The 22,722-nt window shown below is 52.6% G+C and overlaps 1 protein-coding gene across 7 annotated transcripts in view; it reads right to left on the bottom strand.

The window, feature by feature from the left end:
* Vav2 (vav guanine nucleotide exchange factor 2) overlaps positions 1 to 22,722 on the bottom strand; it is a 172,125-nt gene that overhangs the window by 116,605 nt on the left and 32,798 nt on the right. For 6 of the 7 annotated variants that reach the window (XM_052723782.1, XM_052723776.1, XM_052723777.1 and 3 more), the window contains exon 2: positions 15,115 to 15,231. In XM_052723782.1, coding sequence (XP_052579742.1) covers positions 15,115 to 15,231 — 117 coding nt within the window. Of the gene's footprint in view, positions 1 to 6,823; positions 7,014 to 15,114; positions 15,232 to 22,722 lie in introns of those variants that run through there. The other variant, XM_052723785.1, reaches the window with a different exon arrangement.

Here is a 22,722-nt window from a genome sequence, read left to right as displayed (position 1 = left end):
TCTTCTTCTTTGAGTCCCCTCCTCATGCCCCATCCCGTGATTACCACCTCCTCTTTGCTTATGAAAAAAAAAAAAAAAAAAAAAACCTTGGCTCAGGAGAGGAGCAATCTGCCCCAGTAGGGCATCTGCTTACAGAAGAAGCCAGGATGGGGAAGGAATGCATACAACCTCATGAAAATGCAGGGGACCATCTGCACCCACCCACTGCTCCCAAGCTCACTTCAGCCAAGCAGGGACTTGCAGTGCCCAGCCCCAGCTCCAGGCTAGCCCCCAGCCACCATGTACACTGCTCTCACTTCTCCTTCTCAGCCTCCCTCAAAGGGCATCAGCAATCTCACATTTCCCCGCTTCACCAATTCCATTTCCAAAACGATGGGGACTCAACACCATTAAACATGATTTAATTTGCTTTCCCCTAATGATTGGCCCACGGTATTAGGACATCTCTCCTTTCCACTTGAAAGGCCTTCAAAGGGGGTGATTTCCTCCCAACAAATTAATATGGAGACCATTAGGACACTGGAGAGGAATCGTCCTCAGCCACTGGAGCTTCTTAAACCGAGGCAGAACACGGTCCCAGCTAGAGGAGACAGCAGAGAGCAGACAGGTGGTGGGCTTCTGGGACTCCTTTTTTGCCCAGTTGCTATTACAGCTCACAGCACCACCAGGAACATTCCAGAGCCCAGCTCAGAGCCTTCACAGAATGGTGTGTTCACCCTCTGAGGCATGTGAACGAGAGTAGGCAGCAGAATGACAGGAGTCCCTGAGCCCCACCTACTGTGGGGACAGTGGCAGTCCTCACCTGTGCTCACCTTGGCTCTACTTCACTCCTCTCAGGCCCCCAAGGCTGGCACTGTGGACAGGGGACAAGGCTGCATGGAACACACTCCCAATCCCAGCATATGAGAGGTTGAAGCAGAGGTCTATAAGTTCAAGGACATTCTGGTTCTTAGCAAATACCAGGCTAGCCTGAGCTACATGAAACTCTGCCTCAACCAAGGGCAGCAATGAGGTTTGGAGAGATGGCGTAGCAGTTAAGAGCACTTGCTGCTCTTGCAGAGGATCTGAGTTCTGTTCCCAGCAACTACATCAGGCAGATCACCACCACCTGTAACTCCAGCTCTGGGAAATCGGTCACCCTCTTCCAGCTTCCTAAGATACCTGCATGCATACAGACACACACATGTGTCTGTATAAATATAATAAAATATAATATAAATATAAATAAATATATATTTATATATAATAATTAGTATATTATAAAATATAATAAAATAAGTCTGAAGGGGGAGAGTGAAGTTTTTCCCAGCAAGTTCATGCCCAAGGTCACATGTTTAACACACACAAATCCTTAAATCCTGTTCTCGGGCCCTGGGATCCACAGTCCCCAGAGGACAGGGAGGATGGCTGTATCTTCAAGTCACTTTCAACACTTCATGCTCTCCACTCCTCTCCAGGCCAGACTGGCTCATAACATGCCTTCAGTCAGTCCACAGCCTCCCCGTGAACCACCCTTACGGCCATGCCGCTGTGCTCTCACACTCCTGCTGTTCACTGAAGGGTCAAACCCTGCCTGTGTGCTGTTCTGGAATCTTCCATGGGCCCAACACCGGAGCCTCCCCAAACCTCATTTTCAAAACACTGTTGCAAGGCGGGCACTAAAGGGAAGTAATGGCCTGATTCTGGACCTCACCCCTGTCCGGGGTCTAACTGGCTTGGGAATCACACCAAGGGCTACTGGTTTTGTGGGATCTGCTGGGCCTGTCGCTGCCCACCCCTGACTACCCAAGGATGAGGGCTCCAGAAACCCAGGCACATTGAGCCTGGCTGTCCCCAGTGGTCAGAGAAACAACCAATTCCCTTTCTTTCTAAGCCATGAAACAAGAGCTATAAACTCAGTGAGGGCACACACCAGGGCTAGGATCTTAAATATTCCACCTGTGTTAGGAGGAAGAAAGAGCTCTCGGACACTTTGGCCACCAGCTAAAACACTTCAGTCTTAGATCAGGGATGAATGCAAGCTGGAAGCAGTGTACCAATCAGAAGGGCAGGGTGTGCTCAAGGTGAGCAAAGCAAAGGAACTCAGACAGACAGACAGACACTATGGCCTCCCAGGGTGGGCAAGTAGACGCCTCTCCCACCTGCCAGCCAGCCCTTTACTCAGGAACCAACAATCCCTCGGCCTCACACTGTCCCTGCACAGCCCAGACATGCCAGTACTCCTCTTTACCAAACCCTAAATCAGAAGGACGAAGGCCTGTTCATCCCTAACCCCAAGCAGAACAGGGACTGGCAGGTACTCATCAAGCCAGGTTGGGCCAAGGTGACTCTACTGGACTCAACTCTACTTATCTCCACAGATAAGAAACAGCAAGGAAGCCGGGCGGCGGTGGTGCACACCTTTAATCCCAGCACTCGGGAGGCAGAGCCAGGTGGATCTCTGTGAGTTCCAGGCCAGCCTGGGCTACGGAGTGAGATCCAGGAAAGGCGCAAAGCTACACAGAGAAACCCTGTCTCGAAAAACCAAAAAGAAGAAACAGCAAGGAAGGCCAGGCAGGGATCTATCTGCCAGTACAAGTTAGGCAGAGCCTTGTTTTATCACCCCAGCTAGGGCTGCCTGAGGAGAAACCTCGAGACCAGTATAGAGAGCTGGCTCAGCCTCCGGCCCACAGCAGGCCACCAAGCAGGCCTGGCCCCCCACGGCCTCGCACTGGCTGGCAGCCCCCTAAGGGCTGTCTCACCCACTCTGGCACTGCACTGTGTCACTCCCGCCACAGACTGAAGCATCCAGTCACCTCAGGAGGTAGCACTGGGCTGCCTGGGAACCAACGACACAGAGACTCTGGTCACCAGATAGAGGTGCCCAGAGCCCTTTCCACCCACCCAGCCAGCCAGCCAGAGAGATCTATGCAGATACGTACCCTCTGGGGGCCTGGCCTTGTGACCTGAGGGCAGCCAGCCCTTCTAGAAGTCCCCCAACCTCACCCTGCTGCCAAAACAAAGGCCCAACTAGGCTCCGGACTGCAGCCCAATGCTTGCCGCTCCCTGTGCGGCACCAGCCATACGACACAAGTACCAGCCACACAGGCGCCCGCTGTTGAGAGGGAAAGGGGTCGATGGGAGGGTCCCTGAAGGTCCCAGGGGCTCCACATACCCTAATCACACCCACCCCAAAGCCTAACTTGTGCCTACCCTTCCCGGCTGGCCTCAAGGGCCCTCTGTGTGAGGCACAGCCATCAGGTGGGGGTCAGAAACTCTAATTACAGATAAAGCTCATAATTAGCCTTTGATTAATTAAAAAGTGAGAAAACTAATTATTTAACAATGTCATTGGCTTAATATGTGTCATCTTTGGAAATGTACAGCCCCAAGAGGAGAAGGAGGGGGGCGCTTCTGAAAGGATCCTTAGAGGGGGCAAAGCTAGGGATACAACTCAGTAGGTCTCCCCAAACCTCTGCCCTCAACCTTGAGGACATGAAAAGACCTAGATAGCCAAGCGCTGGGGTCTGAGACAGCAGGCGCCTGGGAAGGCCGTCTCCTCACCTCCCATCCTCTCTGGAGGACTCCACCAGGGATGGATGGACGGTTCTTCAGATTTGCCCTCAGGTCACAAGGCCAGGTTCCTGGTCACATATTCTCACCAAATACCTGAGGACTGTAGCCACAGACTCCATCCCAGAGCTCAGGCCCTTCTTACTGTGAGCTAGCGCCTGCCCGAGAGCCTCGGTCTGTGGACTCGGGTGGTGAGCCAAGAGGGAACACCCTATAACCACTTACACCTCTGAGGAGACATGGGGACGCACGCACCTCAAGACAAGTCTCACAGGGCACAGCAGCTGCCATCAATGGACTACATGAGGATGTCACTGACACCACAGGACTACCATGGCTAGAAGGCCAAGCAGAGCCTATAACAGTCACACTTCAGCCATGGTTAAGGATGGTCCCAGTCCCTGCAGCCACCATGAGCAAGGGTAGCCCCAACCTCCCTGCCCAGAGTTTTCCCATGAGTGAATCGCCCAGTTCAGCCATGTTAATACACCCACTGAGCCACACCAAGCACCAACCCTCCTTCAAAAGAAGCAGCCCTGGTTTCGGACACTCAGCAGCTCCTTTCCATCGGGCCTCCGTCCTTCAGCATCCTGGGGTTCCAATACCAGAACTAGCCCCACCACATCCTTACAGGTGCCTACAACTCCCCCACTATGACCCCTCCCCCACTGGGCCCCAGGCCTGGGTAAGCACAAGCCATCTCAGTTGACCTGCCAAGACCTGCCAAGCTCCTGCCAAGTCCAGTCCACAAGTGCTCACTCACAAGGACATGAGCTGACTGGACATGCCGGCAGCTGGCAGTGCAGTATGCACCTCTGGCTAAGGGCAGCCAGGTGTGCTCAGCAGACTCTGCTAGCTAGCTTTTGTCAATTGGACAAAAAGCCTAGACATATCTGAGAAGAGGGAACCAGAACTGAGAAAATGCCCCAAAGCAGAGGGGGCCCAGGGTTCTCATACTTCTCATCACCAGGGATCAGGTACAGTGTCTCATATCACCCCCAACTACAGGAGTTCAGCACAATGCTCCACATCACCCCAACTACAGAGGACTGGGCATGGAGCCTCACATCACCCCAACGGCACACTTTCAGCACAGTTCCCCACATCATCTCAACTTCAGGAGACCAGCATGGTTCCCCACATCACCCCAACTGCAGGGATTCAGGCACGGTGCCCCACATCCAGAGCTCGGACCCAGTGTTCCACAGCACCGCAGGGATCTCTGTTCCAAGTTCACAGCTCACACCTCGTGAGTCCAGAGAGACTGCCTCTCCACCCAGAAGGCCTGACCTCACAGCTGAGGCTGCCACTGGCTGGCCACAAGCTGGCGGCAGACTCCTACTGACCTTTAGAACAAGCAACGCTCCCCGAGAAAGGTCTTCCAAGGTGACCAGAAATGACACCATCACAAGGAGCCACTTACACTTAGCTATTTTTTCCGTTCTCCTTCCTAGTCTCATTCAGATTTTTCTGCCACAAACATCAAACTGTCAGGCTTCACCAGACACAATTAATGCTTGGGGCACTGGGGAGAAACAATTAGCCAATTAAAGCTTAATTAACTGTGGACAAAAACCAAAAAGAAAAAGCCTTGCACCAGTTGCCACAGGATGAGTGCAGAAAAGCCAGGCTCCTCATCCCCAGGTGGGAACCAGCTGGGTAGAAAGACACCAAAGCAAGAAACAGCAGAGACTTGTTCCTTAATGGATGCACACAGGACAGAAACTGAGGTACAAAGAGAGCAGTAATGAGCACACACACAGTGACACACCATGGCCGGAGCACATCTAGAGTCTGTCCCTGGCTGCTTCCTGGGGGTGGGTTCCTGTTTCCTCAGAGCCAAATCCTAAGTGAGCAGGGAGGGGGTCCACAGGTAGAGCTGCCTCCCGGTACCCTGGCACTGTGCAGGGCCTCACACGTGCTTTCTGAAGTGTCCTTACTAAATCCTGATGCCCTGGCCTGTAGTTTTGCAGGGCAGGATCACCCTCCTAAAAATCCCAAGACAAAGCCCATGTTTCAGTCACGCTCCACCCCACCCTGTCCTGCCTACACTAGACGGAGCTGGCCACCTGCTGGGCCTGTATATCCCCAGCCTCCCGTCCATTGTACATGCAGCTCGGAGCTTTCCACCCCGCCCATCAAAACCAGAAATTCCGCTAGCAAGTCCTCTATAAACAGTTCGGCTACCCATGCCATTTCTGCCCCACCACGGCCCACTACCACGCAGTGGGCCTGGGCTCTGCCTTTCCAATAGTTGAGGTTGTGTGCCCTGGCACAGGCTGAGCTGAGCAGAGGACACAACAGAAAGGCCCATCCTCCATGCAATGCCCATCCCATCCCCCACCAGGAAGACCAGGAAACCCAGCCACTACATCTGGTCACTGAACCATGCCAGTTGCCAAAAATCTAGTTTTCTCAGCTTAACTCCATACACACCATAAGCACTGCAGATATCATCCAGTATATGAGCCTGCTCTTACCAGAAGGGCTGAATCTCAACCATGAGAGCTTGCCTGAGGACCCACCCTACAAATGACCACCGGCATGAGACCAGCTCGTCCACAAGAATGAACATAAGACACAGGGCCCCACATCTCACCTTAAGCTGGGGCAGATATCACTCATCAATAGCTGAGTCTCAGCAAACATGACTGACTGTTCCAGGAAGCCACTACTAATCAATCAGGATTAATCAGTGTTATCAGTCAAGCTTCTCCCTTTACCGACATGAGCATCAAAAAGCCTAGGAGAAGGTCGTAGGCCACCCAAGTTCTCACAGCTCAGAAGGAACTCTTGCCCAGTCCTGCTCCGTGGAGTAAGGAGTCTCTTCCAATAAGCGGTGCTGGGTAGTCCACGAAGCCTAGGCCCACAGGACCTTCCTGTGCCACACACCCGCACTCCAGCATACCGATTTGGTTTTCTATCTAGACCCAGACCCCCACAAGCTCCCCAGCCCTCCCCTTTGCTTCCATCCCTCTGGTTTACTGCCCTCAGCAACTCTAGGACGCCAAGAGTCATAAGCCCCAAGTGGGTACCAGCACCTAACTCATCACCATGGCCTCCAAAACAGAGTCCTGCCCCTCATCACCAACACTGGAAAAGAGGCACCAATCCTTAGCTGTAGACTCCTCTCAGACTCCAACTTTCAGCCTCAAACCTTGCCCATTTCCCAGCAAGCCCAGCGGACCCCCACACAGCTCTTCACAAGGCTAGTGTTGACAGCAGGGTCTCAGCTACTGATCCAGAAGCCTCCTCCACCTCCCCTCCTTACCCAGCAGGCAAGAAGGAAGCAGTTTCTGCCTGAAAGAGCAGGCAAAGTGCAAGAAGCCTCAGAGCTGGGTGCAGTCAGGAGTACAGCACCTGTCCAGCATGCAAAAGGCCCTGGGTTCCATCCCCAGGACCATGAGAGACACAACGCTCCCATTGGCGGTTAAAAGGCAGAGGCAGACCGTGTGTGTGTGTGTGTGTGTGTGTGTGTGTGTGTGTGTGTGTGTGTGTGTGTGTGCGCGCGCGCGCGCCGGCGTTTTTACATACACCCACTCAGCATGTCTGATCATCAAGTTCCCCTGAAAGGGTGGGCTAATAACTCCTGAAGTGACGCCCACTAGCAGAGGTGTGGAGGAAATCCTTCCAAGCAGGGCCTGGAAAGCCCTTGCCAGCAGCCCCTTGCCAGGACTCTGCCTGGAGCCCTGAGGCTGCTCCGCTCCATGGTGGCTGCATTTTAATAAGTAATTAGTGCGGAATGGATGCTGCAAAAAGGCCCAAGTACCTCCCAGACAGCATTAAGCCAAGGCGTGCAAATGAACTTGGCACAGCAGGGGCTGGTGAGAGCCATCAGCCGGCAGCAGAGCACCTCGGGAGAGCACCAAGTCCACTCAGCAATTTTCCTGAACAAATATTAGGTGGGGAATGAGGAGACACAAGGAGGCTTGAAGCCTGGGTGTGGAGATCAGGGATGTCTGACCAATACCCATGGTTACTGCTGCTTTCGTCTCTGACCAGATAGGGCTGGAGACCCATCCATACACACAGACGCCAAAGTTACAGAGACTATCCCTCCACACACTTGACAGTAAGCAGGGCGGGATGGCAGGTGTGCGACATGACATCAGAGGCTTGGTAAGGCCAGCGCTCCAGGCAGCTGGAACAGGCCATGGGGGTACCCCTGCCCACTTGGTCAACATAGGTACAATCCCAGCGTTGACTCCCAAGAGCACCACTTAGAGGGCACACCACAGAAAGACATGCAGTTGCCTCATCTGGTCTCTTCCTCCAGCAGTTCCTAGGGGAGGAAGAGCCTTTACACCCATTTCACAGATTGGAATGCTACAGCGGCAACATGGGGAACAGCTCGTGTCAAGCCCAATGACATCTAGGGTCTGCTTCAGGACGCTTCTACTCAAAAATTCTCAGCTGCCCATTTTACCTAGCTGCTGGAAATACCAGCAAATAAGCCCCTCCGCCCATTCCCCTCCTATGCCAAGTTTTCGACAGCAGCAGATGACTGTGGGAGGGGGTAGGTCAAAGCGAGGGGCCACGGCAATTACAGGGGACAAAACAAAGGTCTGGAGGAGGCAAGCTGGCTTCCTTCTGTGTCAGCTACAGTTGGCTGTCAGATGCAGGGCCTGCTGTACTGTGGGCTCTGTGGAAAGTGCTAGATAAACTAGTGATGCCTGCTTGGGATCAGAAGGGAGACGGGCATTCAGTGCCAGGGGGATAAGCATGGGGCCCATAAACTGCTGGAGGAATGGTGGGACAGAGGACAGAGACCTGAAGGCTCTGATAAGCCCAGCAGGGCACTGGCAGGTAAGCTCTGCCTCCCACCACCACAGCGTAACACCAGCTCCACTAGCGACCCACCTGCGCCCTTCAGACCCCCGCCCCCAGGCTGGAACCTGGGATGACATCCTTGGCTGCAATGAGACCAAGCTTTCAAACTCTTGCTTCGAGCTTCTTCAGAACTCTTCCTTTAAGCAAAATGTCGCCGAAAATGCCACACCAGAAAGGCCGGCTGGGCTGGAGCAATTCGACAGGGCTCCATCACCCCCCTACTTCCAGCCTCAGCGGGAGAAGCTAAAAATCCACAGCTGGGGAGACGTGTCCGGCCTGCATGCCTGCCATTGGTAAAGCCACAGGCATTATGCAGTGTCCTACACTCTCAAAAGACCCACTGGAGCACCCTCTCCTGAGGCACAGGCATATTACTACTACTACTCAGGCAGCTGGCCAGCTTCCAGACTGCCCCCTGACCTCCATACTGCCTTAGAGCCCCCAAACCACCCCACCACCACCACCACCACCCTGGCTTCCACGCCACCGTCTGGCCTCCTCATTAACCTACTTCCCATTCCTTCAGGTTCCTGTGGGATGCAGGCACTCCTGAGTGGAAAGGACTCAGCATACGGTACCAGTGACAGGCAGAGAGCAGCCATGACCTCCATGAAAGTGAGAGGACTTAGGGGCTCAGAGGCTGCTGGGTGGAGCCTAGGCAGTGGGTAAGCAATGCCAAAATCATGTAGTGGCCTGTCAGTCCATGCCCATGTCTTGTTGAGGACCAGGTCAACTGCTGCAGAAGTATGAAATGCAGTGACTTTTCTAGTGAATCAAGGGACCCATTGATTAGGAGTACACCGCCATGTGACCCACCCAGCTGCTCCCTCAGTAGTTGACTATCTGAAATCAGGCTGGTGTCAACAGTACCACCTGGTGGGGCTGCAGGTTCCAGGTGAGATCCCAGCTGGGACATGCGTGAGTAACCTAGGGATTACTCTGGAAACCACAGCTCTACCAAGGGAAAAACCAGCCTCCTGTCCCTAGTGAGACTAGACCTCCTGGAACAGTCAGGGCTCCATGCCTCTTGCAAGACTCCCCACCATAAGGCTCAGGCCTCTGTCATACCACAAGTTCATACAGACGCCCCAAGGCTCTGGTGCGCCGTTTCCCGACAGGAACTCAGGAACTCATCCCCCTTTGGGATGTGGACAGTGTAAGTGATGTAAGTGAGCAGGCACTTAGGACGCTGCCAGGAAGAGAGAAAGCAGGAATAGAGGCCAGGCTGTCAACTGTACCTGCAGGGCAAGCCTCACTTAGCAGAGCCAGGGTCTGAAGGAGACAAAGAGGACAGCATACAGCTAAGAGGAGAACCCAGCAGGCCCAGGGAGGCTTGGGAGATCTTCCAGTTTAAAAATAAAAAACAAAAAAAGCCGGGGGGTGTGTGTGTGTGAACACCTTTAATCCCAGCACTCAGGAGGCAGAGACAGGTGGGGCTGGCAGATCTCTGAGTTTGAGACCAGTCTGATCAACAGGATGAATTCCAAAACAGCCAGGGTTACACAGAAGAACTCTGTCCTGAAAATTTTAAAAGGCCTTCCAGTGATGGGTGGGGTCTAAGGGGCTCTCCCTGGCAGCTTGGGTCAGCTGGCTGCAGAGGTGAGCAAGCAGAAGCAGGAGAAAGGGGGGGGGGGGGGGGGGGGGCGGCGCGCAAGACCATCCTTAGACAACCAGAAGCACACAGTGGGCCTAGCTTCTCTCCTGCAGGCAAGAACTACAGCCTCCTACACTTTGCTTTAGGAGACTGAATGAAAAAATGGGGACATGACTGCTCCCAGGTGTGATTGAGGAGAAGGTTTATTGTAGATATGAGACAGACACAACCAGAGGCCTCTGGAAGGGTCGAGAATGAACTGGACCATAGGGTTGGGGGGTACAAAGAGAACACCTAGGAACCAAGAGAGCACGTGGGGCCGGGCGGTGGTGGCGCATGCCTTTAATCTCAGCACTCGGGAGGCAGAAGCAGGCAAATCTCTGTGAGTTCGAGGCCAGCCTGGGCTACAGAGTGAGTTTCCAGGAAAGGCACAAAGCTACACAGAGAAACCCTGTCTCAAAAAACCAAAAAAAAAAAAAAAAAAAAAAAAAAGAAGAGCCCGTGAGAACCAAGAGATCAAAAGGGCATGTAGCCAAATGGCTGAGTTATATAGGGAAGAGAAGCTGGGGGAAGGGGAGCCAGGCTCAGGGGCTGGCGAGGTTTAGAGTATGGGGGCAGGGTATGCCAGCCAGGATGACTCTGTAACAGGTACTTGTGAGTAGGGAGGGATTGGTGGCCTGACAGAAGCCACCCTACGACCTTCCCTCTCTCTGTCTCTCCCTCCTGCCTTCCTCCCTCCTTTCCGTTCCTGACCCTTCAAAGCACACACTTTACCTTTTGAAACCCTGTGACCTTCACCTCAACCTAAAGAGGCAGGTTAAAATGCTCAAAAGTAGCGGCTCCCATCACAGACAAAGAGCGGCAGGTCTCTGTCCCTCTCTGTTCCCTGCTCCAGCACCGCCCAGGGCGCTCTACAGTGCAGGCCTGGCTGTGGACCTCCTGTGCACAGGAGACTGCACAGCAGTGACTGGGCAGATGTAGAAGTAAGGCTCAGGGACCATCACAGCTCAGCAGGCAACGGAGCTGGACCTCCCAGTGCCAAGTCGAAGAGGTGGGAATCCAAAAGAAAAAAAAAAAAAAAGATACCCGGCCATTGACCCTGAGCAGGAAGCTGGCCACTCTCTGTGAGCCTCAACTTCCTGTTCCACAGTATGGAAGAAGGAAGAGACAGGTCAGCACAGAGGAGAGCTGACAAACACACAGTGCCCGACCGAATCCCAGGGAGGAAGCAACGCTGCTACCATCCCGGTGGTGTGTAACGTCTAGGAGCTGAGATCTCCGAAGAAAGCAAACAGAAAGAATCCTCTCCAGGGCACCTACCAAACTTCCAAAGGGTTTTTTTTTGTTGTTCTAAACTCCCAGAAAGAAGCCATGGGGTGGCCATCTATAGCGTGTCCCCGTCCCTCGCAAGTGAACAGACAATGGCCCAGATAGGACACACGAAAATGAAAAAAGACCGCACGGCAGGGACAAGGCCAGCAGATGACATCACTAAGTGGGCAGGCACCTCACCGCCAGGCCCAGCAGCCACAGCCTGGCTGCCATGCAGCACAGCCACCCCTGGCAATCTCCCGGACAGGACTTATCTGAACTAAAACCTATTATCTTTAATGTAACTCTTCGGAAAAACACCAGGGAAGGCAGCCAAAAAGACACTTCCGGAACTAACTTCTGGAACCCTCAGTACTTGCTGGAACCGGCAGGGTGAAGGACCAAGAGCAGGAAGAAAACACTTACACGAAAAATGACAAGAACCTAAGGATTCATTTCCTTGCCGAATCCTTCAAGCGATGCTTCAAGAGCCAGCCACGATCTTCCCAAAGGTTCAAGAGATCAAGACCGTGCAAGAGTCAGGTCTCACCCGGATGAACTGACTGAGCCCTGCGCTCTGTCACGGCCAGCCAGCCCAACTTCAACAGAACAGCAGGAGAGAAGGCACAAAGGCGGAGACATCAGGTAGGCTTCACGGGGTCAATTATCCCTTTGAAGTCTCCGAGCATCTCCCTCCCCACGTACTCTAAACCAGGAAGCCGGAACAGAACCAAGAGGTGGTGGGCCTCCCATGGAGCTCAGCCCCAGTGGAAGAGGAAAGGCCAAGACATAGGGTAGATAGAGCCAGCGTGCCCAGCACAAGGACCCTCAAGATCTAGAAAGCCCAACCAGGCCAGCCCCACCTCTGACAGCCTGCTTGGGCAGCTAACTGCTCTGTAACATACAGACTTGCTCCCACATCAGGTACACAACCCTAGCACCTAAACTTGGTCTAGCCCTGTAGAGATGTGCTAACCAGGGGGCTGGAGGGACCAAAGATGGCTGCAGGGGCAGAGCAGGTACCAAGATTCATACTCTTCCGGACAGACCTTCAAGGCAGTGCCCCCTGCTATCTACAACTGGGGCTTGGGGAATCCGCAAGGTTGCATCCCGGTGAAGACAGAGCAGAGACACACCCACACTGATGGGTTCCAGAGTTCCAGAGCTTAGCTACCAGGCTCTAGCCTCCAAAGGTGCAAACGTTGTATCTTTTACAAACAAAATAACTGGAAGATGCAAAGGGAGAGGCTGACACCTCCCTGTGACAGTCTGGGTTGGTCCCTACTGGCACTGGTGGTCAATGATAGAAGCATCAATTTCTATCTGAGGGGACGCTACAATGGCCAGTCCGGCTGGGCACTTCCCACTCCCAATCCATTCTCTTTCTCTCCACCTCTCATAGCCTCACATAGCAAGGGTCTAGAGCAGTGGTTCTCAACCTGTAGGTCTAGACCCCTTTGGGATAAAAAGACCTTTTCACAGGGTTTGCCTAAGACCATCGCAAAATACAGATTTTTATGATTCATAACAGTAGCAAAATTATAGTTAAGAAGTAGCAACAAGAATAATTTTATGGTTGGAGGATCACCACAAGATGAAGTGTATTAAAGGGTTGCAGCATTAGGAAGGTTGAGAACCACTGGTCTGGAGGCACTGGGTTAGGTATCCTTTACCCAGCAGTGGAGCAGAGGAGCCTGATCCACCCAGCCCACCCTTAGGACTGGACAGGATCTGAAGCAGCAACAGACAGAGGTGGGCTGCTGGTCATATGAGCTCCTGTAGGGCAGAGCATGAGGCTGGACCCCACCCCTCAGCTTGGCTGCAAGGTCTGCACTGCAGGGTCACCTCCAGCCCCAGCACCCCACCCTATGACTCAAGGTCCAAGCCCACAATCCACTCCCATTTCCCCTAAGCACATGCTGGGGCAATGCCAGGCAGACGAGGCTAGAGGCCAAGGGGAAAAGCCCCTGGTGAAGCCCCTCCACACCCACATGCAGCAGACACAACACACTCACTGCAGGGTCAGAGCTGTCTTGTCAAAACTGCTGACACTGACAAGGGCAACCCTTCTTCATAAACAGCTTGACCACACAGTTGGCCGATCGGATGATGAGAGCTTAATCCAGATTTATGTGTCTTACATCATGCATTCCGCCATAGCAAATTAGAATCACAATGAAATTACATGAAATTATACACGGAACACTCCAGGGCTGTGCTGCTGAACCAAACATGGGTTTGGTTAGATTTTCCCATCTTTTTCTCTATATGGTTATTCAATGTCTGGGGCGTGTGTGTGCGTGCGTGCGTGTGCGTGTGTGTGTCTAGGCCATCAGCTCCTCCTACCCAGAGTGCTATGGCAAATTCATCTCAACCACTTGCAGGAACAAGACCAAGAGAGAGTCCCAAATAGACCTATCAGACTGAGAAGCCACTACTCACAGGACAGGACACCAGCAAGGCATCATCCAGACACCCCTGCAGAGGGAAGCACAACTCTGTCTGTGCATGATAATGCAGCAAACTCCCTGCACCTGCCCTGCAGCCAAGACCTCCATGCATCACATAGAGACCTTGCTACACACTACCTGGCCTTGGCAGCTTTCTGGAACCTTGGTGCAAGCCTCCATGACTCCTTCATTCTTGCATCTTGCATGCTTGACAAACCACACCCGTGGTGCCAAGATCTGCTGCTCGCTAGAGACCTGGTCTTGAGTTAGAGCTGCAGTGACCTCTATATGCTTTTATAGCCAAAAGAAACCTCTAAAAACTGGATGCTCATAGAAACAGACTCTCAAAAGGAGACTCCCAGGACAGAGGAGACCTGCTGGGGCCATTGGTTCCCAGAAGCCTAGTCCTGAGCACTAAACTGGCTCTCAACACCACATCACAGAGAAGCCCCTTAAGGAATAAATCTCTCAACATTTTCAACCGCAGTTTGCTCTCCCATTCACATCCTGGGAGAACACCTTTTCCTCAAACACCCAGTTCCTAAGGATGATCCTCAGGGCAGTCAGGCAATGCCTGCCTCTGCCTCTTCCATCAGCAGGCAGAAGCAGCAGGCTCAGAAGCCAAGTCAGCTGTGGGGGGAAGGACGGGCAGTATGGAGGCTTGAGGAGACCTGCACCTCAACTCTCAGTCCCCCATCTGAAAGACATTACAGTCATGATCTGACCTAAAAAAAGTGACAGAGGGCTGGAGGCATGACTCAGTCGTTAAGGCACTTAGCTAACATGTATGAAGCCCTGAGTTCGATCCCCACCACTGCATAAACCAATGGTAATGAACACCTGTAACCACAGAAGTAGAAGTAGGAAGATCAGAAATTCAAGGTCATCTTTAGCTACACACGGAGTTCAAGGCTAATCTGAGCTACATTAGACTTTGTCTTATGGGAGGCCAAGGCAGGCAGTCAGTGAGACTGAGGCTAGCCTGGGCTGTTGCACAGAGAAACCCTGTCTCAGAAAAAATGACAACAACAAACAAAAAATGAGTTACCAATATTTTGGTGGCACCTAACACTGTCACTCCATACCCATGCACATCAGGAAGCCACCAATGAGTCACAGCCTCCATGAACTTTGCACCTGCCTGGCCTCAGGTTCCTCTCCCTCACCAGGGGAGGTCCAGCACACTCAGCTTTCAGGATATCCCCCAGATTTAGACACGACTGAGAGAGGGAAGATCTGCCCTCCAGCTCCACCCTGTCACACAAACCTGGTTTCAGCACCTTCCCATCCGTGACACAGTGCAACAGACCGTTGGCAGGCAGCCAGCCTGTGCTGCCTCGTGGCCCAGTGCAAGCGTGTCTCAGGGAACCCACTCACCTTCCCGAAGTCTCGGACATCGAAGAGGTCAAAGGGGTCAAACAATTCACTGTTCCTTAGTCCAAATTTGTCGTGGCAGACTTTGAGGAAGGTGCGAATATTCTTCAGACACAGGAACTAGAGAGAGAAAGAGGCATCAGTAAGGGGACAGTATCTCAGAAAACACCAGTCACAGCAGTCACAAGGTCCTGCCTTTCGTGCCCACGCAGACAGAGGCATCTTGGCAGTGGGAGAAATCCCTGTTCCAGGCTGGGGAGGTGTGCTGCAGCTCAGAACCACCGCAGCCTCAGGACCCCCAGGCTGAGGCTGCCATCCTCCATTCATGATGGTTTGCAGGTGACAGATGACACCAAATCACAGTCGGATAACCCACACCCTGCCCTGGTGTAATCCTGTGCATCTCAATGCTGATGGTCACAGCAGCAAAGAAACATGCCGGCCTCGAGCCAACATGCACGACAGAGCACCTCACGCATGTGCACATCATGCTCATGTGTATGCGTACCCACAACTCCTTGCAGCACACACCTAATACTTCACAGGAGCCAAAGGCAGTAACGGAATTGTGCCGCTGACAACCAAGCCCTTGGAAAGGAGCTATGCTGGACACAGCAGGAGACTGTAGGAACAAAAGGCTGTAACTCCCAAACCAATGTCAGGGTCCCTCCATCTCCACCACCAAGCTCCAGGCCAGCTCTGACCCTGACTTGTATGGGAGGGGTGACAAGACAGTCAACTTCTAGTCCTTGTAAAGAAACTGTCAGGAGAGATGGCTCAGCAGTTAAGAGCATGTGCTGCACCCGGACCAAGTTCACACAGCCTGTAACTCTAGTTCCAGGGGGATTCACCTTCCTCTTCTGGCCTTTGTGGGAATTGCATACACACAGTGCACATATAAACAGGCACACATATATACACATTAATTAATTACACTTTAAAATTAGGAATGAGCCAGGCGGTGGTGGTGCACACCTCTAATCCTAGCACTCAGGAGGCAGAGGCAGGCGGATCTCTGTGAGTTCGAGGCCAGGCTGATCTACAAAGCAAGATCCAGAACAGCCAGGACTGTTATACATAAGCACCCTGTCTCACAAAAAAAAAAGGGGGGGGGTGGATAATTTTTAAAATTTAAAGAAACTGAAAGGCAGAGGGGAGGAGGCCCCAGCACAGACTTTGGAACACCGGGGTTCCTGATTTGAACTTTGTCTGAGTGATGACAAACAGTGGCCCATGCTCCTGAAGTATTTGTTAGGCAGAGACTGTCCTCTGATAGCAGGCAGGGAGCAAACAGTATGTAGAAGACATTCAGTACCCAGCACAGCTGAACACAGCATTCAAGCAGCAAGGACCCAGCACCCACAGCCCAATACAACCTAGGACTTTAGGCTGATCAATACCCACCCCTCTGGGGCCAACTGCTAATCTCAAGTGAACTTCAGGAAACCTGTCTTGGCTCAGCAGCAGTTTGGACAACTGAATGGATTCTGATATAACAGGCCAGAATCACAAACGGCATAAGCCTCTGCTAAGTTCAGGGGGACAGAAGCCAAGCTGTGCTGAGAGCCCCTGTCCTGTACCACCACCTAAGAGCATACGGAGTCCCTCGTCCTGTGCCACCACTGCCTCTGCCTTGGGTCACTGCCCACCTCCCTGGCTGAGATGTCATCATTTACAGACGATACTGGCCTGGTTCCTGTGTCACACAACTCTGTGTGTGCGCGTGCGTGTGCATGTGTGTGTGTGTGTGTCTGTCTGTCTGTCTGTCTGCCTGTCCGTCCGTCCATCTCCATCTCACTCTAAGTAATTTCTTCCAAACAACATTTGGGATGAATTGTGCACACTGTATGCTTTATCCCTAAACACCTGAGCATGCATTCCCCGAAACAATGACATCATCCTACATGTTCGCAGCACAGTCAAGAAATCATGGATGCCACCCAATCTGCACATTATATTACATAAAGGACAACCAGAACGGCCTTTATAGAAAACAAAAAGAAACCAGGCGGTGGTGGCACACGCCTTTAATCCCAACACTCAGGAGGCAGAGGCAGGAGGATCTCTGTGAGTTCGAAGGCAGCCTGCTCTACAGAATGAGTTCCAGGATAGGCTCCAAAGCTACACAGAGAAGCCCTGGAGAGAGAGAGAGAGAGAGAGAGAGAGAGAGAGAGAGAGAGAGAGAGAGAGAGAGAGAGAGAGAGAGAGAGAGAGAGAGAGAATATAAAAAGGAAAGAATGTAAGGAAAGAGGGGAGGGGAAGGGAGAGGAGAAATATGGCAGAGGGTCCAACCAGGACCACATGGGATATTGCTGTCACATCTCTTTCAAGACTGATGTCCATTAACCTAGAACTGAATTCTACAACAGAACATTCTAGAATGACAATACCCTTTATAACAATGTCCTTTATATATTCTGTCCCATACAGGCTAGGCCACTAGACACATGTATGCAACAAGTACTTCAAATGTTCAAATGAATAGCGGAATTTCCCATTTAATTTTATTTTAATTCAGTTTAAAGGCCATGCATGTCTGAGGACCTCTGGGTATGAAGTGTTCCACGTCTCTGTCTTCTGTAACCCGATGGTGTTGAAGAGCAGCCAACCCTAGAGGAGTCTATTCCCATGAAGTTCCTAGAGTCTAGATTCAGAGACAGAAAGCATTTATGAGCATTTATGGGAGGAAGATTTGTGTGAGTGGTAGCAATCTGGGAAAGAGCCATCCTGGTGGTGGATGGAGACACAGACACAGACACACACACACACACACACACACACACACACACACACGCTGCTATACATGTGCTAAAGTATCTAGCTGCATGCTTAGAAATGGGGAAGGTAGAGCTAGGTATGGTGGCGGAGGCTGAGGCAGGAGGATAGCATATTCCGGGTTGGCCTGGGCTATTCAGCAAGACCCTAACTCAAAACAAAGGGGGAAAAAATGGTTATGATGATAAATGTTTATATATCACAATTAAAGATTTACAAAGAAAGATGTGGAGAGTGTGACCCACAGGCAGAAGGCCACGTGATGATGGCCTCGGGGAGAGACAGACTACTAGAATGAGGCTGATGCAAGCCAGCAACAGCAAGTGTTACCAGCAGCCACCAGCGTGTGGAAGAGAAGCCTGGGGCACAGTCTCTCTCAGAAGCCCAAGAACACCATCACCTTCAGACTCCGTCCCCAGCCTCTGGTCACCGCCAGCAAGGGGGCACATTTCTGCTACGACAGGCACAAGTCAGCAGGCAAACACAGTTAAGGCAATTGCAGGAAGCGACAACACACACACACACACACACAGCCCAGCCTGGAAACTGGGACGAGGGGAGGCATTACACCCTAGAGTCCCCGGCGCCACCTCCTGCCCTATGGAGCACTGAGCTTCTAGCCTGGCTCAACTATTTTTTGCCCACAGCTCCTCTCTAATTTCCACTAAGCGTTTATTTTAATTCCTCCCCAGCCTCCCATTTTGGAGTTAATTACACAGGTCCCAACCATAATCATGGTCAACCAAGCCAGGCTTCTCTTCAGGGCTCAGCACAGGCCAGGATCCCTTGTCCAGCAGCCCAGTCTCAGCCTAGACCCACCCTACCACCACCCCCACCAGTGGCCACTTAAGCAACCTAGCCTTCAGGAGCACCACCCCTGGAAAACAGCCACACAGGCGAGGGCTGTCTTCACGGACAAGGACAAATAGGACAGTAACATGAGGCCCTACCATGAGGCAGGCAGCATGCACACCACCTTGCCTCCCTTGGTGCAGAGCTTCCTTCGACCTGTTCACTTATGTCCTTAATCACTACCACTGTGCTATGAGCCATGTTATCTAACACAAAAGAAAACGGAGGCAGTGAGCTAAGGACTTTGGCACACAAGCAGACAGCATCAAAGGCCACGAACGAGCCCATTATTTGCTTCAGAGTGGAGGGCACTTGAGATGAAAGGGTTCTGCGGGGCACAGGGTCACCTGCTGTCCCTGCCTACCAACACCACCCTTAAATCCCTCTCTCTCTCTCTCTCTCTCTCTCTCTCACTATACAATTAGGGAAACTGAGGCCTAGGGTGACAGGGGTGTGGGGAGGAATACCTGGCTGGGAAGGACAGGACTGGGCTGGCTGTCCGTCTCTTTCCCTTCCCATGGAGGCAGGGCATCAGGCAGCTGTCTGTGCAGCTCAGATACCTTCCTCCCCCGCTGCCCGCGTACCAGGAGGCCATGAGGCTAAGGCCCACCAGTTGGAGCTGCTCACTCCTACACTGCAGAGACAGGCTTAGACTCTAGACAGAGTCCCGAAGGCTGGAGGTGAGAGCAGGAGAGAGGGCTGAGGCTCCTGCAGCCTGTCTCAGCACGGAGGACACAGCCTGAGTGGATATAGATGAGTGGGGCCCAGGCAAAGGACAGCACGGAGGCAGACCTTCCCCGTTCTTGGCCAAGCTGATGGGGCTGTCACTCACAGCCACGGAACAAGGATGGCCACCCATCAAGGGTGCACCAAGGGTACACAGCATTTTCTCATTGACCTGGCATGGCCTTCGGGGCCTTCACAGGGAAGTCAGGGGCCTCACAGTGTCCTGAAGCAACACTCAAGCTCAGGGGAAGTCTGGTGAGTGCTCTTGTGAATAACAGGGCTCCCTAAGGCGGCAAGCAGCAGGCCGCTGTGTTTGTTTAAAACGTTCAGAGAGGGCACAGGCCAGCACCTCCTGTTGTCCTTGACCCTCCCTGGGCTCCACCTCTTGGCCAGACAACGCTGCTTAGTGGGACCTTGGTGGTGGGGGACCCAGAGTAGTTGTGCTGGAAACATCAGCAGCTCCTCTCACTGCTCACCAGCTCCCGGCAGATCTAATCAGGCTGAAATCACATTAGCACCAGGACACAGTCTCCAACCCACACACCTCCCCAGGCTCAGCCGGACAGGAAGCCTGAGTAGCTGCTCACTGTCATCTGTCATTCAGCTATGACAAGGATGGGGGGGGGCGCGCGCACATGTGAGCCACCAGGAAGCCTAACACCACGGAGGGGAGTTTTCAGGCCCAGCCCAAGTGGCTCCACCATAGCCACTTCTCCGGTGGGCTTTGAAACCAACTGACCACGATAAAACAGCCCTCTCCAGCCTGAAGAAGAGACCCATCAGGAGAGACAACCTAAAGGCTGTGGAGCCCCCACCACCTCTGCGGGGCTCGTGGCATGCTGCCAGAGTGAGAAGGACAGGCTGCCCTGCAGAGCACATTCTACATGGATGCTCCATACTCAGCACCAAGATGTGGACATAAAAAAAGAAACAGGGGGGAGGGGGGGGTTGCTCATCTGCCTGAGGCCACACAGCTAGCTAAAGTCATGTTTAGTTTCAGTTGTCAAAATCACCTGGGAAGGGAGTCTCCATCTCAAAGGGATTGTCTAGATCAGCAGTTCTCAACCTGTGGGTCACGACCCCCCTGGGGGGAGTCCATAAGATCTTTTCACAGGGGTCACCTAAGACCAACAGAAAACACGGATATTTACATTACAATTGGCAACAGTAACTAAACTACAGCTATGAAGCAGCAATGAAAATAATTTTATGGTTGGGGGTCACCGCCGCATGAGGATCTGTATTAAAGGGTGGCGGCTGCATTAGAAAGGCCGAGAACGACTGGGCTAGATCAAGTTAGCCTATGGACTGTACTGTGGAGGGGGCAGAATTTGTGTTCGTTTTACAGATTGGAAAGCTGAGGCACGAAGAGGACAAGTGGCCGTCAAGTGGGAGTAAAAAAGTGTCCTCTTGATTAAGTTAGTTGAGGTAGGAAGACCCAACCCACTGTGGGTGCCACCACTCACTGGTCTGGGGTCTCGGACGCTAAGAATGGAGAATGCACCCTAGGACGTAATCCATTTCTCTCTGCTCTTGACTGTGAATGGGATGGAAGCAGCTGCTTGGAGTTCCTGCTGCCTTGACTTCCCAACAGTGGAAACTGGGAGTCAGAAACTGGGAGTCTTTCTCCCTAAACTGCTCCTGTTGAGGTGTTCTATCACAGTGACAGGGAAGTGAATCAGAACACTGGCCCTAAGCCTGGAGTGTGCAGTTTGAACACAGGTGGCCTGGGCACTGATCACTGGGGACGAAGGGCCACATCTCAGGTTTCTGCACTAACCTCATGATGGGATGCCATCATGCGCCTATAAGATCCAGACCTGGTGCACAGACCATCCCTCTAGCTCACAGACCAAGCGGCTTTAGCAGTCTGGTCATGGGCAGCCCAGGGCCAGGGCGTGCAGCCACAGCAGCAGCACGGTCTGCCTCACCAAGGATGGGGGCTGCTCTGTGCTTCCCAGGAGGGTGGGTCTCTATGATATCTCTGCCAGTCAGCCCACCTGCCCTAGGCAGCCATGAAAGGATAGCAGAGCATCTGGGACTGCCCTTTGTCTAACACACACCTGGCTCCTGGCTCTTGAGCCACACATCTCCGCACCAAGGGTTCAGCCCAGAGCACCAGGCCCTTCCATCTCTGACTTCTGGGAGTCTCCATGGCTGACTCAGGACAGCCACAAAAGCCCCACTGTACAGGGTTTTCCAGAACTCCAGGCGCTGGATCAGTGCCCCACTGAGCAGCTCAAAGCAGCCCCAACTCACTACAGCGATAAGGAAACCTAGGTTCCAAGTCCCCTCCTGGCCTGTCCAAGCTCACTAGCCAGGATTCCACACAGCTGGCGGCAGATCTGAGAAATTTTGATCTCCAAAGCCAGATTGTTGTTACTGTAAGATATCCCGTGCAGGATTCAGGGCAGAAGGATAACGTGAGATTTTTTCTTTAAAGAAGAGACCAATCCTTTCAGGAAAATTTTGTCTATAGCAGATACCACGGAGTTACTAAGAGTAGAGCCCAGCCATTCCCCTGAACCCTCATACTGACATAGACCCAGTACTGGCCAGTGAGATTATTTAAACCATTTGCATATAGTAACTAACCAGCAGGTGTATGCTATTCACAGTCTGAGACGTGGGGGCCTTCACACGCTTGTAATCCATCCTGACAAGGGGCTTTTATTTTCAACCCCATTTCAGATGCAGAAACTTAAGACGTGAGAAGGGAGATATGACTTGAGATTGGACCCAGGTCTGTCCCTGCCTGGTGCTCCCTGGCCAGCTAAGCTCCAGGAGCAAGACTTGGGCTTTCCTCATCACTCCTCCACACCTTCTCCACTTCTCCTCACTACCACTCCACCCCCAAACCCCCACACCCCTGGGAATCATCACCAACACACAGAGCTCTCAACACTCCCTTTGCCTCCTTGTCCCACGTTTCCCAACCCCCAGGATTCAGCCACATTCTGCCATAGACCCATAACAGGCATGCCTGGTGATGATAGCCTGGCCTAACTGGGAGAGTGTGTCCAAAGCTTACTCCCACTTGACGGCCACTTGTCCTCTTTGTGCGCCTCAGCTTTCCAATCTGTAAAACGAGCACAAATTCTGCCCCCTCCACAGTACTAAACCATTCTGTTCAGGATAAGCAACAACTGACATAGGCTACCTTCTGAGCAGGCCCAGAAGGGCCCAGAAAGAAGACTGGGGAGGAGGGGAAGCGCTGCAGAGATGGCTCAATGATTAAGAGCACTTGCTGCTCTCCCA

Source organism: Peromyscus californicus, unplaced genomic scaffold (genome assembly GCF_007827085.1).
Source record: "Peromyscus californicus insignis strain IS unplaced genomic scaffold, ASM782708v3 Scaffold_7__1_contigs__length_154581171, whole genome shotgun sequence".
NCBI lineage: Eukaryota > Metazoa > Chordata > Mammalia > Rodentia > Cricetidae > Peromyscus > Peromyscus californicus.
This window is presented reverse-complemented; position numbering and strand designations above follow the sequence as displayed.